At 38.2% G+C, this 14,589-nt stretch overlaps 1 protein-coding gene across 1 annotated transcript in view; it reads left to right on the forward strand.

Moving 5' to 3' along the window:
- Positions 1-14,589, forward strand: part of igdcc3 (immunoglobulin superfamily, DCC subclass, member 3) — a 79,397-nt gene that overhangs the window by 53,355 nt on the left and 11,453 nt on the right. Inside the window, exons 6-7 of the mRNA XM_039666875.2 lie at positions 3,377-3,535; positions 5,286-5,451. Of these exons, the coding sequence (XP_039522809.1) occupies positions 3,377-3,535; positions 5,286-5,451 (325 nt within the window). The remainder of the gene's footprint in view (positions 1-3,376; positions 3,536-5,285; positions 5,452-14,589) is intronic.

The raw sequence follows: 14,589 nt of genomic DNA on the forward strand, positions 1-14,589 counted from the left end.
ATGCACAAATAAGAAATGAGAAGCACCCTGTATGTTAATATGTTTGGCAGTAAACGCGATTCATTTATGGTGTAATTCTGAACCTCTTGGCTTGTCATAATCCTAACCAAACCAAACATATATTACACACGGTGTGTTTCCTATGCACGTAAAAACAAATTTTCGCGTATGAGTTGCACGATAAACACACTGCGTGTGAGACGCATTTAGTGTGACCGGGTTGATATACTGTATCTATGGCAACCAAACGTCACTGGTGAGACAAACGTGCAACGAACGGACGGTCAGATTACGTTTTGGCAGGGGAAAAACTGATCAGAAAATGTAACGAAAATGTAACAGAAGTTGTAGAAATGTAGTGGAGTAGAAAGTATAATAATTGCTGCAAAATGTAACGAAGTAAAAGTAAAAAGTAGGCACTATTTATTGTACTTAAGTAAAGTAAAGATACGTGAAAAATGTACTTAAGTAAAGTAACAAAGTATTTGTACTTCGTTACATTCCACCACTGATGGTTAGGAATGGTGAAAGAAATTCTCTTCCACCCTTCTCGCTAAGAGATGGATATTACAGATCGAACATTCTGATGCTCTACATTGAGATTGGTTTCTGTGTGAAAAATAGCTTATTTATTTTTAAGCGGGCTCAAGAGTTCTGAAGCCACACACTTGAAATGGTTTCAGACATTTTTGGTCATTGAACGCTCTTTGCCACATCTATCTGTCTTATCTTACTTCGGATTAATGAAGAAATGTCTGATCTATACTTCTAAAGTGTAGGGTGATTAATGTCATTTTATATTTGAATGTGGAATATGTCGTATTTATGTGAGTGTGTGGTGTGTGTGTCCCTCTTGCATTCATTTAAATCTACAGATTTGTCATCTGTATCTCATTATTGAACCCCGTGCAATTTCTTATTGCATTTAAATAAGCATTTTAAACTATATCTATACATTTTGAGGGGAACGTAACCTACTTAGAATTATTCTCAGACTCACACCAACTGCTCTCTCTCTCTCTCTAAAGCAAGATTTCACAGCGACTCCCACACTTGTATTATAATCCGTTTCTGAACTCTTTCTCGCTCCCCCAGCTATTATCTAATGTGATTCTCCCATTAAGAATGTAAATGATGGTGTCTTCCTGTAACGGCTGTTAATCAGATTGTGGATATTACCTTTTGCAATGTTGCTGGAATTAACTGCTAACAATGGGATTTTGCTGGATTAGATTACAGCGAGAGCAAATCAAGGCTAAGCTCAGTAATGAATGTGATATGTCTCCTACTGTTAGTGATTAATGCCATTCTGCATTTATGTCATCTTATTTAGGAGCCAGTGAGTTTAGCTCACACTAATACACACAACCAAGCATGCATGCTTGCTGATTCATACCTACCAGAGAACGCTCACGCGTGTTATGGGGAGAAAGGTCTGTCCAGTAAAATGTAATACAAATATATTGTCTAGGGGAAATAGATTCTGTAATCCCTTTTGCTACTATTATATAATTATAGTCGTGATAAGATCAGATGTACCTTTTTAACAAGATTATATGGCCGAACAGAATAAATGCTTTTTGTATTTGTGTGGTTTCAATTGTTCCTATATTTTTTTTTTAAAATTTTGAATAAATTTTAGTACGAAAGAGTTAAGAAAATGTTCGTACGCAGATTTCATGCACAAATTTGTGCGTTTGCATGCTTAGTTAATGAAACCCAATGATATTCACAAAGCAACAACAATTCAACAATGCGCTCTGATTGCAGATTTTCTGCTAGGTTCAATACAATTGAAGAGCTGCTGCCTCTTCTTTTCATAATTCTACATATAGGAATGAAATGCGGAACATTTTCATAGTCCATGTAAGAGACTGATGTATATGCCTGCAAGAAGTTACTTTTGATAAAGTGAAAAAATACCAGCAACTAAATATAAGGATGTACCTATTTTTCTACAGAATACAGTTTTGTTGGTATTTTTGTTGAAAAAGATTTTTTTTTATTATTATTTTTTTTTTTCATTCATCCATTAGTGTTGTCTAAATAAAGTTTTAGAACTGATATGTCTGCATTTTGAAAGAGGGCAAAACCTTTCACATCACTGGTTTCTAGCTGGTTCAAGCTGGTTTACGGCCATCAAGTTGTTGACTGCTGTTGGTGGAGGACCTGGTTTTTACCTGAAAGACTGCATTGGACTTGCAAAACCTACCATGCTGCCATGTTCCAAAATCCAACTTGACCACCTTAAACTCATTTGACCTGTTTTTTTATTTTTATTTTTTTGCAACAGTAACCAAGCTTTTTAACGATAAAATTAGGTCCGTAGTGACGTAATCCCTTAAAAAAAACTGTTCTGCAGAAAAAAAAGAAGGGAACGACGGGGTACGCATGATGGTTGATGACAGAATTTTCATTTTTATATGAACTGTCCCTTTAAGAATGGGGACATCCTGACTTATTCGCCAACTACTTCCTTGTATGTCTGTCTCTGTGATATTTCGGTAAGCATGCTAATCAACCCAATACTCAAAGCCTGTATCTCTAAAGACAGATGTGTGTTACCATTAACTGTGTGGAACTGGATTGAGAAGCTTCAAACAGCTGCTGAATGATAAGTGGAAATGTGTGTGTGCACCTCACAACTGATGCCAGTCAGTTAAATCTGGTGTTATGAACTGCACCCTGCCGCAGTATCTAACACCATGTCATTTTGACAGGCACATTAACAAAACTAGTGAAATGAATGGAAGATGTACACTATTTAGAGGGACTGTTGATTTTTATTAAGACTTTTCCTCACTGAGGGTTCAATTATATCTCTAGTGAGCGAGATGGTCCAGACTGCTACAGTGTACAGTAGCTCATGAGATTTATTGCTCATATAGAAAGTGTGTGAGTTCTACACATGTACTTTATAGGAGATGTCCTGTCCATGGGACATCCTGCATCACTGGCATTCATAGGTTATCTCATGTGCCCGTTGGAACCTTGTTTTTTCTGTGTACTCATTTTACAGCCTACAAGAGTTGTATGGGTTTTTTGTTTCTCTATCTCTTTTTCTCAGATTTTTCCTGTCTATTAAATATATTCTTTGCCCCAGGGCAGAGCGAGGGATAGGGCTTTGTACTCTATAATTAGTCATATTTAACCAGTACTGTTAAATCCGGAGGCTCATCACATGCTTCTGTTGTCCTGTTAAATTTATTTTTACTTCCTTTGGGGCAAGAAATGATGGCTGGGATAATCGTGATTCTATATTCTCTCCAATGCCACTTTTTATTCCCTCTACTGATCTCTTTAATTCTCTTTGAAATGAACTTTATGACTTCTTTCCCTTGTCTTTGTCAACTCTGTGCCTTCATCTCTGTTTCAGATGGTCGCCCAATAGGAGTTGAGGGTATCCAAGTACTGGGAACAGGAAACCTGATGATCTCTGATGTCAGAGTTCAACATTCTGGTATTTACGTCTGTGCGGCCAACAAACCAGGAACCCGTGTGCGCAGAACTGCTCAGGGACATCTTGTTGTGCAAGGTGAGGCTTTTCTTAAAAAAAACGTTCACTTGCAAAATTACAAGCTACAGGCAATACAAGTGAAAATGTACATTTTTGTTGAATTTGAGGTTTTCACAAAAAATGATTTCATTAGGCCCTCATCTAGTGACCCCAATGCTCCAAATAGCAATGAAACATCTAAAAGTATCTTTATTTGTCTAAAAGAGGAGTCTGTCTCCTTGTCCATGAAAATTGCTGTTTTTCCTCTGCTGGCAGTTCCCCTCAGCACAGGTTTTGGCATCGTTTTAAAGTGCAGCATTCCAACTTTGTGAATATTCATAGCGAATTCTCGATGTCAAGAGTCTGAACTGATGAAATGTGATTTTCGGTCTCATTAATGTTAATCAACAGTTGTGGTATCATGGGCGATAAAAGTGAATGAATAAATGTTTTTTTTTCCTATAGATATGGGTTTTGACTTGGTGTGTGTCAAATGTGGTGCTACTACCAGGGATTTTAAGATATGGTTGCTAGGTGATTTGTTTTGGAAACCTTCAGATATGTCACAAAATTGAGTTTAGAAAATCCCAAGAGAGAAATAAGTGAGAGAAACAGAGATAAGACAAGAAGGAAGAGGTGTCTCTGATAATATATCACAGTGATACATCAATACTCAGTCCTCAACCCATCCCCCACTCTCTCTCTCTCTCTCTCTCTCTCTCTCTCTCTCTCTCTCTCTCTCTCTCTCTCTCTCTCTCTCTCTCTCTCTCTCTGTATTGTGCACTGAGGGATAAGAAAAGAAAAAAGAGAGCACTAATTTGAGGGGCTGTGAGATGCACTGGATGGACCTCTGAAAGCAGTTAGCAACCTCTCTCATCATTTATTTATATGAGAGAAGCTGGTAACACTGAAAATACAGGAGAGAGACTGAGAGCAGAATCAACACTTGCGATTAAAGGACTTTAATAATTAAAGCCATTGCACCCTGAACGGGTATGAATGGTGTTATGGTAATTAAAACAGATACAAATGAGCGAATGGTGGCTAATCAGTCAGCAATTTCAAATTTTCCCAGATTAAATGTGTCCTAATTAAGCAGTAAATGACTATTGGATTAGCTGCGGTGTGTGTCGGTTGGCAGTATTAGCATGCGGTGAGCGAGTGAGGAGGAGGGGGGGGGGGGGGTATCTGGTGAGGTTGGGGGCAGCAGAAGCCTCTGCTAAAAGATGTTTGTGGTCCAAATATCCCTTCTCACATATTCCCACATACCCCCCACACACACACGCACATCTGTTCTGCAGCACTTAATCTATTTTAATTTTCACACTGTGTCATTTATGGATTGTAAATTTCCTCTTCTGGCCCTGTGAAATCTGTTTTTGCCCTTCTCTAATCGAGTTAATCTGACGCTTTCTCTAAGTTCATTCCTGTTACCACCCACTACTGTCACAATATATTCATTACAAATGTGATGAAGCCAAATCCACGTAAACACTCTCCCTCCCTCTCTCTCTCTGCATTGTGTGCACTGTGGTTTTCATCTTCAAATGTAGATTACGTTATACATGTACATATACGTTACATATGTTAAAGGAACTGGGTAAAATTTGGAACATTAGTGCAAAGGAGCCAACTGGGCTAATTTTTAAATCACTTAGTGAAAATGTCCAACAGAAACTGTGGTTTCAGAAAGCGTCAATCCTTTTTTATTTAATAAACTTGTGTTTTGTATTGGCAATAACTGACTTCTCATTGTCTCTCATTTTTCTTCCTCTCTATCGGTCTATAGCCCCAGCAGAGTTTGTGCAGCCGCCTCAGTCCATTGCTCGCCCGGTGGGCACCACCGCCATTTTCACTTGTCTGGCCCGGGGTGAGCCAGTCCCCCAGCTCACCTGGCTGAAAAATGGACAAATCTTAGAGCCCGATGGCCATATCAAACTCAGGAACAACAACAGGTGAGCTGAAAACGTCCAGTAATAACAAATGCACACAAACATAATATTAATATTATTTTTGTGTGCATTGTGTGCATCAATGTAAAACTGAAATTTCTGGAAATGGTAATTACCATTTCCAGAAATTTCAGTTTTGCATTGAGTTGAACTTATGTTTAATGTGATAGTTTCATCCATATATCTACAAGAGTATTTACATAGATCTGCATTCATTTGTGTGTCCTAATGGACTGGTGGTAGAATTGTTGTTAAGCGGGCCAGAGGTTCTGGGTTCTAATCCGCCTGTTTATTTTTTGTATCCTCATTAAAACCAAAGATTTTCATCAGTGATTGTATATCAAGAGCAGGGATGTGCATTTTGTTTCGTGATTTTACCAGGACAAATAGTGAGTCTCCACAAAGGTTAGCAATAGATTGCGCACGTAGAAACGCGATTGTCTGTGTGGAGACTGCACAAGCGCCAAGAGAACAGTGTTGCCTTCGAGCACTCAGCATGATTTCAAAAACAACACATTCCTGTGCCAGATCACCTCTTATTTAACACCAACAAATGAATTGCTAATAGGGTTGGGTATCGTTTGAATTTGAACGATTCTGATTCCGATTGCGATTCCTTGTTTCGATTCCGGTTCCTAACGATTCTCGATTCCGATTCTTTTAAGGGGCAGGGTCAAAAAAGTTTAGCTAACCTTGCTAACCAACGGCCTTTCTGAAGGAAAAAATCCATTCTGAAGGAAATACTCCTTCTGTAAAAATACTCCTTTTGTCACAAATTTTGCATTTTGCCGAGATTTCGTTATTTTTAGAAAAGTGAAGCCACACTTTGGATCTCCGACGTAAGGTACTCATGTTCGACTCGCGTGGTTATGCCAACACTTCCGGTAGACGCTTCTTCGGTGTTGTTCAGCGGTTTCTTCTTCCGCTCGGCAGACTGTGAATATCGAAACTAGGAATCGAAATTTTAACTTTTGAACGATTCCGGGAAAAACGAAAAGTTAATCTCGGTTCCAATCGATACTCGATTCTCGATACCCAACCCTAATTGCTAATCAGCTGGACATGTTTTTTTTTTCTTTCGGGTACATCGAAACATTGCAGCGAGATGTTTCAAATAGTGGTGGGGACATGTACCACCCGTCCTACCTGCAAATTTGAACTATGAGACCAGTGTTATTTGAATATTATTTATATACTATCATGTTATTTATTAATATTAAATGTTTCATATTTTTAGGCTGTTTCATTTTCATGTTTATTTTATTTAGCGTTATTTTTATTTCAGTTTTAGTAATGTTAGCAGGCCTACTTGAACTTAAACCTTGTCATTTATTACATTTGGAGTCACCTTACAGAAGGCATTAGTGAAGGCGCTCACTGTTTGTGTCATTGAAGGACATTCTCATGTTGCCGGTTGTCCTCTCTAGATGGTGTTATGACAACCACGTTAGGACGGCACAAGTCGAGGTCATGATATGATACATGGTCCTGCATTCTTCTGATCTAGAACAGGCCGTGTCTGCTATAAAAGACACTCGGTTTTCTATTTATCTCATGTGCTATTCTTTCTTTTTTTTTTCTCTGCTGTTTTGTTTACGATCATGTCTTTGGAAATGGAAATGAAATGTGATTCCTTGTCTATCGCTATAAAAGTTTTATTGCCTGGGATTTTTGTTGTGGTTAAAGAGCATGTTTATGGTGTGAGAGAAAATCAATTTCATTGCGGTTAAAATTTATAACAGCAAAGATGGAGAGAGACATTTCATTGCTAAAAGAAATAAATTGGGAAAGACAAGAAGGCTGAGACAGGCATCAAGCAGGTAGACGTAGAGAGTATGCAGGAATGGATCAGTTGGAATCTCAGTCTCCCACCATTAGCTAATTGACTAATAAAGTGGAGTTGTGGGCAGAGAGTTGCTACAGTATGTGGTTGCTAATGTTTTCCGAGTATAGGGTGTTCTGGTGGTTGCTGTGGTGTAATGCCGGTTTCACACCACACACGTTACCAGAGCGGAGGCAGCGCAGAAGGAGTGCACATGGTGAGCGGGAGCAACACGCCCGAGCGTTTGTCGCCCGCAGCTTGTGTACAGGCTTTTGAGGTTGTGGTGAAGTACTTTGACAGATTTTTATATATTTTTTTTAATAAATAAATATTTATTGGTAATTGATATACCTGAATTATAATTATTATTATTTTATATTATCTGCATATTTATATTGGCTCTCATCTCCATGAAAAGCGTTCTGCAAAAGGGAAAAACTAATTGTTGAAATATCTCATACACATTTAATTTACAAACATTACCCATCATAAACATCTTAAAGATTATTCATAAATGTCTGTAAACAGCTAAGTTCTTAATAGAGACAAATTGTAAATGACATATTGTACAGACATATTGTAAATGTCTATTCTATTTACCTGACATTGAGTTTATTTGTTCACTCATTGGCCAGGGAAAGGTTGTCAAAAACACTTTTAAATGACTTGCCATCAGCATCAATAGCCAATAAAGGTGAAGGGGGGTAGCTTTAAGATGTCATATTTAAAAATCACTTGACATCAACCAACGTTCCTCTGGAGTCAAAATGTCCTCTTTTAGGAGTTGGCTCAGCTTCGGCTATGGCTCTAGGGTCGTTGTGAAGATAGGGGCGGAGCATAGAGACTATACCTTTTCTCATTTGTTACTCTAGAGTAGACCAACTCCCTCTCTGGAGGTATACAAGAGTCTCTAGTTGCCCCCATCTGGTATGGAATGTGGAGTATTGATTTTCTGGCAGACACACAAGGCACCTTTAAAAAGGAAAAAGATGGGCATTTTAACATTGAAGACACAGGACGTTAAAGAAAATGACAATAAAAAAATTGCAATTAAATTTCATATAGTGTTTAAGATCGTTTTATTGATTTTTGACCAGTGATTTACTATGGCGTTATTGAATACTGAATCAGTCAAACACTAGTGAACGTGCGTGTCCTCTCTGTATCCGTGCAGGCATTTGCAGACATGTGTTTGAGTGCTGCAGTCAGAGCGGAGTTCATGCGGTTCAGTAGCTGCAGGAGCAGAGGGTGGGGTCACTGCCTGCTCCATAAACATAAAACACTATTACAGCAGTAATCAAAATGCCACAGTGACCCGCAGTCAAATTACAGTGCACCGGACGGCTCTTAGAAGGACTTTGAAGGTGGTTATATATTATGTCTGCATTTTACATACTGCCCATATATGCATGTGTGAATGTGTGCACTGTTGCTGAGTTTGATCATTTTTAATCTTGTAGTTTGGTAACTCTTCAAAGAAGGGCTCCTTTTATTGAGAGCCTTTTACCATCCATCATGTTTTTTTCATTGCTAAAATGCAAAAGTGACCGTGTGAACCAAAAGAGCCATGGTACATACTCTTATGTAGGGTTGGGTATCGTTTAAATTTGAACGATTCTGATTCCGATTCCGATTCCTTGTTTCGATTCCGGTTCCTAACGATTCTCGATTCCGATTCTTTTAAGAGGCAGGGTCAAAAAAGTTTAACTAACCTTGCTAACCAACAGTCTTTCTGAAGGAAATACTCCTGTCACAAATACTCCTTTTGTCACAAATTTAGCATTTTGCAGAGATTTCGTTATTTGCCGAGATTTCGTTATTTTTAGAAAAGTGAAGCCACACTTTGGATCGCCGACGTAAGGTACTCATGTTCGACACGCGCGGTTATGGCAACACTTCCGGTAGACGCTTCTTTGTTGGTGTTGTTCAGCGGTTTCTTCTTCCGCTCGGTAGACTGTGAATATCGAAACTAGGAATCGAAATTTTAACTTTTGAACGATTCCGGGAAAAACGAAAAGTTAGTCCCGATTCCAATCGATACTCGATTCTCGATACCCAACCCTACTCTTATGACATTGGGCCTAAAATAAGACCTTTAATCGGGCCTGAAACTGTATCTACTTTACTGTTCCATCTCTGCTGTCTTTCAAGTTATTTTTTTTTTTTTTACAAAATGACCATGCAGAGACTTTTTTTTTAAGAAATCGTTTTAAGGCTTATTTGAGAAAACCATGTGGACAATTTCACCATGATTTGCTACAGAGCAGCATAGAAAAGAGTGCTCCTTTCTTCCCTTTTCCCTCTTTTTGTCAATTTTTAAACTCCATTACGTTCTTCTCTGTCATTACTCTCTCTCTAACCCATGCAAAATGGAGCGAGCTCTGGCCTTGACTTCTAACCTTTCCTGCAATCAGTCATTTCCACCTGGCTTTCACTGAGTGGAGAGACAGCTAAGCACCCCTTCCAACTCTCCCCATTTCCCACCCTCTTCTCATCTTTCCCCCTCTCTCTCTCTCTCACTTTTAGAGGATTGAATAAGGGTGACCACCCCATTCAAGAGGCAGTGCTCTGTGACGACTGTGCAAACATGCTCTCAGTGTTCTGAATAGCAGCCCTCCTGTCTCAGGATGCTCTCTGTCAATTCTGGAAGAGGCCAGGATGTATAGACAGATAGAGAGGGTGCAGGTGGTCCCAGGACAATGGGTGCTGTTCCTCTTCAAACATCAGTATTCTAAACAACTTTTATATTTGTTTCTAAATGGTATAGAATTTTAATATTTAATGTGCAATTTAGTGTGCGTAACAATTAATGTTAGATTTAAATATCAATTTTAATATTACTGGCTGCATTCCTTCTCTAGTTGCAAAAGTTACGCTTGACTCTTTAAAGGGACTGTGTGTAACTTTTGATGTAATTTGTTATCTAAAGTCAACATTTTTATTTATAAATATGTCCTCAGTGGTGTACAAATACCTCTGTATTATCTGACTTATCCTCGTAAATGAAGAATTTATTATCTTTATATACAGTACATGGGATGGGTAAGTCCATGGAGGCTTCCATGTCATTCCGCCATCTTGAAAAACTATAATAGCAGAGAGGATCAAAAAAGTACTAGGCAAATGCGTTTCCACAACGCTGTTTCGTTCAGAGCCAGCATCACGTGACTAAAGCAGCAGAACCGGTGTTCTGTCGATTTTTGCTGCCTTGTCGAAAAATGCTACCGTAGCGCGAATTGATCACAGAATGCAGATTAAAGTCGTATGAAATACAATTATAATACAATTCTGAGTTATGAGTAGCTACTGTATACTGTAGACTACTGTTTTTATTTTTTAAACGGTGTGAAAAGTAAAATTTATCATAAAATATTCATCTTTGACTTGTCAAAGTACACCTTTCCTCATAGTAACTGAAACTTTCAGTTATTCTTTTTCAGCTGGCTGACGGTTCAAATATTCATATGGTATTAAGCATTTTTTAAAGGTAAATTACACATTATAACAGGGAAATGTACCTTTTGTAAAAAAAAAAACTCGCACATGCGCATAACCGGTAGGTAGCAAATCTCGATGGGTAGCATGAATCGTCAGAAGACCGGACGAGCAGAGCAGTGAGAGGTGTTTGTTTTAAAAAGCTGAATTGCAATTTTATTTTCTATGGTGGATCATAAATATACCGAGCCACAGGAGAAGAAATCCTCATTGTCAAAGTCCCAAAATTTAACGAAAAAGGAAACTTGATCGCAGAGTACAAAAAACAAGAGTAAATGTCAGGATAGCTAATGAAGCAGAAAGATTTCAAAAGAGACGCTGAAGTCCTGCTTTCTCTTCGACAGGCAAGTCAATGTTACAGTCTTAATTACAAGCATTTTTTCTTTGCTTGGTTGTGTATTTTATAATATAGACAGTAGAACATTTATAGTGAGAGGTTAAACAGACTATTTGATGAATACCGTAAGCAGCTATTGAGTAGAGAAGGCGCTAAAAACAAGGTTTGTTAGTTTACTTTCTGTAACCTAGAAATTCGATAAGAATATATTTTAATAGGGCACATGATTGTTCTTGCATTGTTTGCACATAGTAAAAAAAATACATGGTGAACGGTAATTTATTTCTGTGTGACTAAAGTGACGAATAAAGAAGGCATAAATGCTACAATAGTTAATGTTTTCACAGTCAGTAATTCATACTGTAACATTTTTCTGTAACAATTTACTTATCAGTATACCGCTGTTTTCACTGTCTAAAAAAACGGCCTGATGACTTCCTTGTTCTAAAAAGCCCCTTCTTCAGAAATGAGTTGGGATTGTGCCAGCGGTTCCTGTGTTGTGATTTGACAGCAGCTTATCGCATGTTGCCCCGAAAGGTCACGCCTCTTATCAAAAATTGGAGATGCATGCGCTGATTGTTGTTATAAAAATGTCAAATATATTACCATATCAATTTGAGCCTGAATCAGACCCAAAGAACATTGATGAATGGAATCGATTAGAACCTGTGGGCGGAGATTAGTCAAAAAACTGTTCTAATTACGTCATTAAAAAAGGAAGTAGATGGATGTAGTCCAAACCGGACGTTCCCTGTAGGCTTTGAAAGGGGACTTTTGTTAAATAAAATATCTCGCTAGGCATTGAACTTTGAGCTTTATAATTGTACAGGTATTATTTATGCTCTAACAGCAACATTACAGACTAACTAAAGTTTGAAAAATGGAATCCTTGAAGGGGTTCAGAGAATGATGAAGATCAGTCATTTATTTCTAAATTAAGGCAATTTGGTAAACATGATCTCAAATTGACCCCTCAATGACTTTTTTTATCTTTGAAGAACCAGGGTTCCTATTGTCATGAAAATAAAATCGTATTACTATTACTAGTACGTATTAATAGTGTTTTTTTTTTAACTACAGATTGTATCAAAGCAGCTTCAGAGTGATAATATGAAAATAATACAAGTTTGTTTCTACATGAAAATTGTCATCATCCACATGAAGTAAGGCAGATCAATAATATTGTTGAATAAATAAATGTCCCCAACTAAGCAAGCCAAAAGCCAAGGGAACAGGGGCAAGAGACTAAAACTCCATCAGGTGACAGAATGGAGAAAAAAACCTTGGAGAACCAAGGTTTCGTTTAGAAAGCCTATCAACTTCGAGTATAACAAAACGAGCCAATGGCAAAGAAATGAATACACATATGACTCAGAGCAGCTTCATATGGTGAAACAATGGGGTGTCCATGTTTCAACCTGTGGCAAAGTGGCTTGCCAAGAGAAAGACACATGTTCGGAAAGGCTTACAGTGGAAATACACATGTGGGGGTCACCAGTGGGGAACCAAGCACATGGAGGCTCAAACCTCCCTTGTCCTGCCCAGGAGCCACGCGTGGAGGTTCCAAAGATCGTGACGAGGGTGCCCCGTCTCTGAGAAAGGGTCCCTACTCTGAGGAATTGGCCAGGGAGATGCTGTCACAAGGATTTTATGTTTATTAAGCATGTAGGGAGCATTGGGAGCTCAAGGATAGATTATTGTAATGCTCAACCACCCAGTTGAGCATTACAATAATCTATCCTTGAGGTCATGGACGCATGAACTAACTGTTTTCATTTGAACTAACTTTTTCATTAAAAGCTTATGTTGTAATTTAAATATATTTTTAAGATGGAAGAATGCGGTTTTACAGATGCTAACGTGACTTTCAAATGAAAGACTGCTATCAAAGAGCACACCCAGGTTCCCAACCGACGACGAGGACTTGACAGAGCTGCCATCAATTGTTAGACAGTATTCTAGGGTATTAAAGGAGTAGTTCACTTTTCAAATAACTTTTGCTGATAATTTACTCACCCCCATGTCATCCAAGATGTCCGTGTCTTTCTTTCTTCAGTCGAAAAGAAATTAAGGTTTTTGATGAAAACGTTCCAGGATTTTTCTCCATATAATGGACTTCAGTGGGAACCAAACGGTTCGAGGTCCAAAAGACAGTTTCAGTGCAAACTGCAAAATTGTTCAAATGGCTTTAAACGATTCCAGACGATAAATAAGGGTATTATCAAGCGAAACGATCGCTCGTTTTTTTTTTTAAAAATAACAAAGTTTAAGTTTTATAAGCACAAATGCTCGCCTTTTTCAAAAGTCAGCTTTTTTGACAAAGATGAATTAATGGTATTAAGAAGAGGATCTATGACCTCTTTCAATAGCTTAGTGGGTATGAGGACTATGTTGTCAATTTAAATGATTTAATGAGTTTAGACAATTATTCCTCTCCTATAGCAATGAATGAATGGAATTTTTCCTCAGGGAGACTGCACCGCACTGTCTGATACTGTAGTAGATGGTTGCATAGTTATAATTTTCTCTCTAATATAATCAATCTTGTAAATAAAGAAGTTCATAAAGTCATTCCTCCTGTTTAGTTTGAAAACATTGAGGTTTTATTTTTTGCTAATTTAGCTTCTGTTTCGAACAGTTTTTAAGGCCTTTCTGTATGCAATCGTGCTCTTTCTCCACGAAATGTGGAAAACTTCTAATTTTGTTTTATTCCAGCTATGCTCCATTTTTCTGGCTGCTCTCTTCAGGGCCTGAGTGTGCTCGTCGTACCAGGACGTTAGACTATTTTCTTTAATCTTCATTAAGCACAATGGAGCATTTGGACAAAGTACAACACTTTAGACAAAGTACTGGAAAAGAGAGAGTCAATCATTTCTGTTGCAACATCGAGTTCTTCTAAGTTAGGCCAAAAAACACCCCTGCCATTTGTTCAAGCTCTCATTTTCATATCCTTGCCCTTTAAGTGGTAAAAAATATACCCCCCCCCCCCCCCAGGGCCTCGGGATTAAGGGAGAAAACAACTCCTGATTATATATTCAGCACTAATAATGCACCCCCCATGCACCATTCCTGTATCCCCCAGCAATGAAGGGGAGCACAAAGGAGGAGGTGTTAAAAACACTGAAAGAGTGAGAGCACAAAAATAAGGACTAGTGAGAAAGAATAGAAAGTGAAGAGGATGATTCGGAAGGGAGGAGTTTGACAGATGGTTGGGTTTGCTTCATGTTAATGAGCACCCAGAGTTGGTGGGTGCATATTGTTTGTTTTTTGCTTTATTTAGTTACATCATTTATACTGGAAAAAGGTTAGACGTGTCAGTGTACTTGAGTGAGACCTTTTATTTAGGACTAATAGGGAAGCACAGATATAAGCAATTTATATACAGATAAGCCAATTATTATTTTCATGTTATAGCTGATATTAAAATGATATTGATATTGATAATGATATTGCACAATATTGTACTCTTACTCTCTCCCTCTCTCTC

This window comes from Pimephales promelas, chromosome 1, assembly GCF_988280905.1.
Source record: "Pimephales promelas chromosome 1, fPimPro1.hap1.1, whole genome shotgun sequence".
Taxonomy (NCBI): Eukaryota; Metazoa; Chordata; class Actinopteri; order Cypriniformes; family Leuciscidae; genus Pimephales; species Pimephales promelas.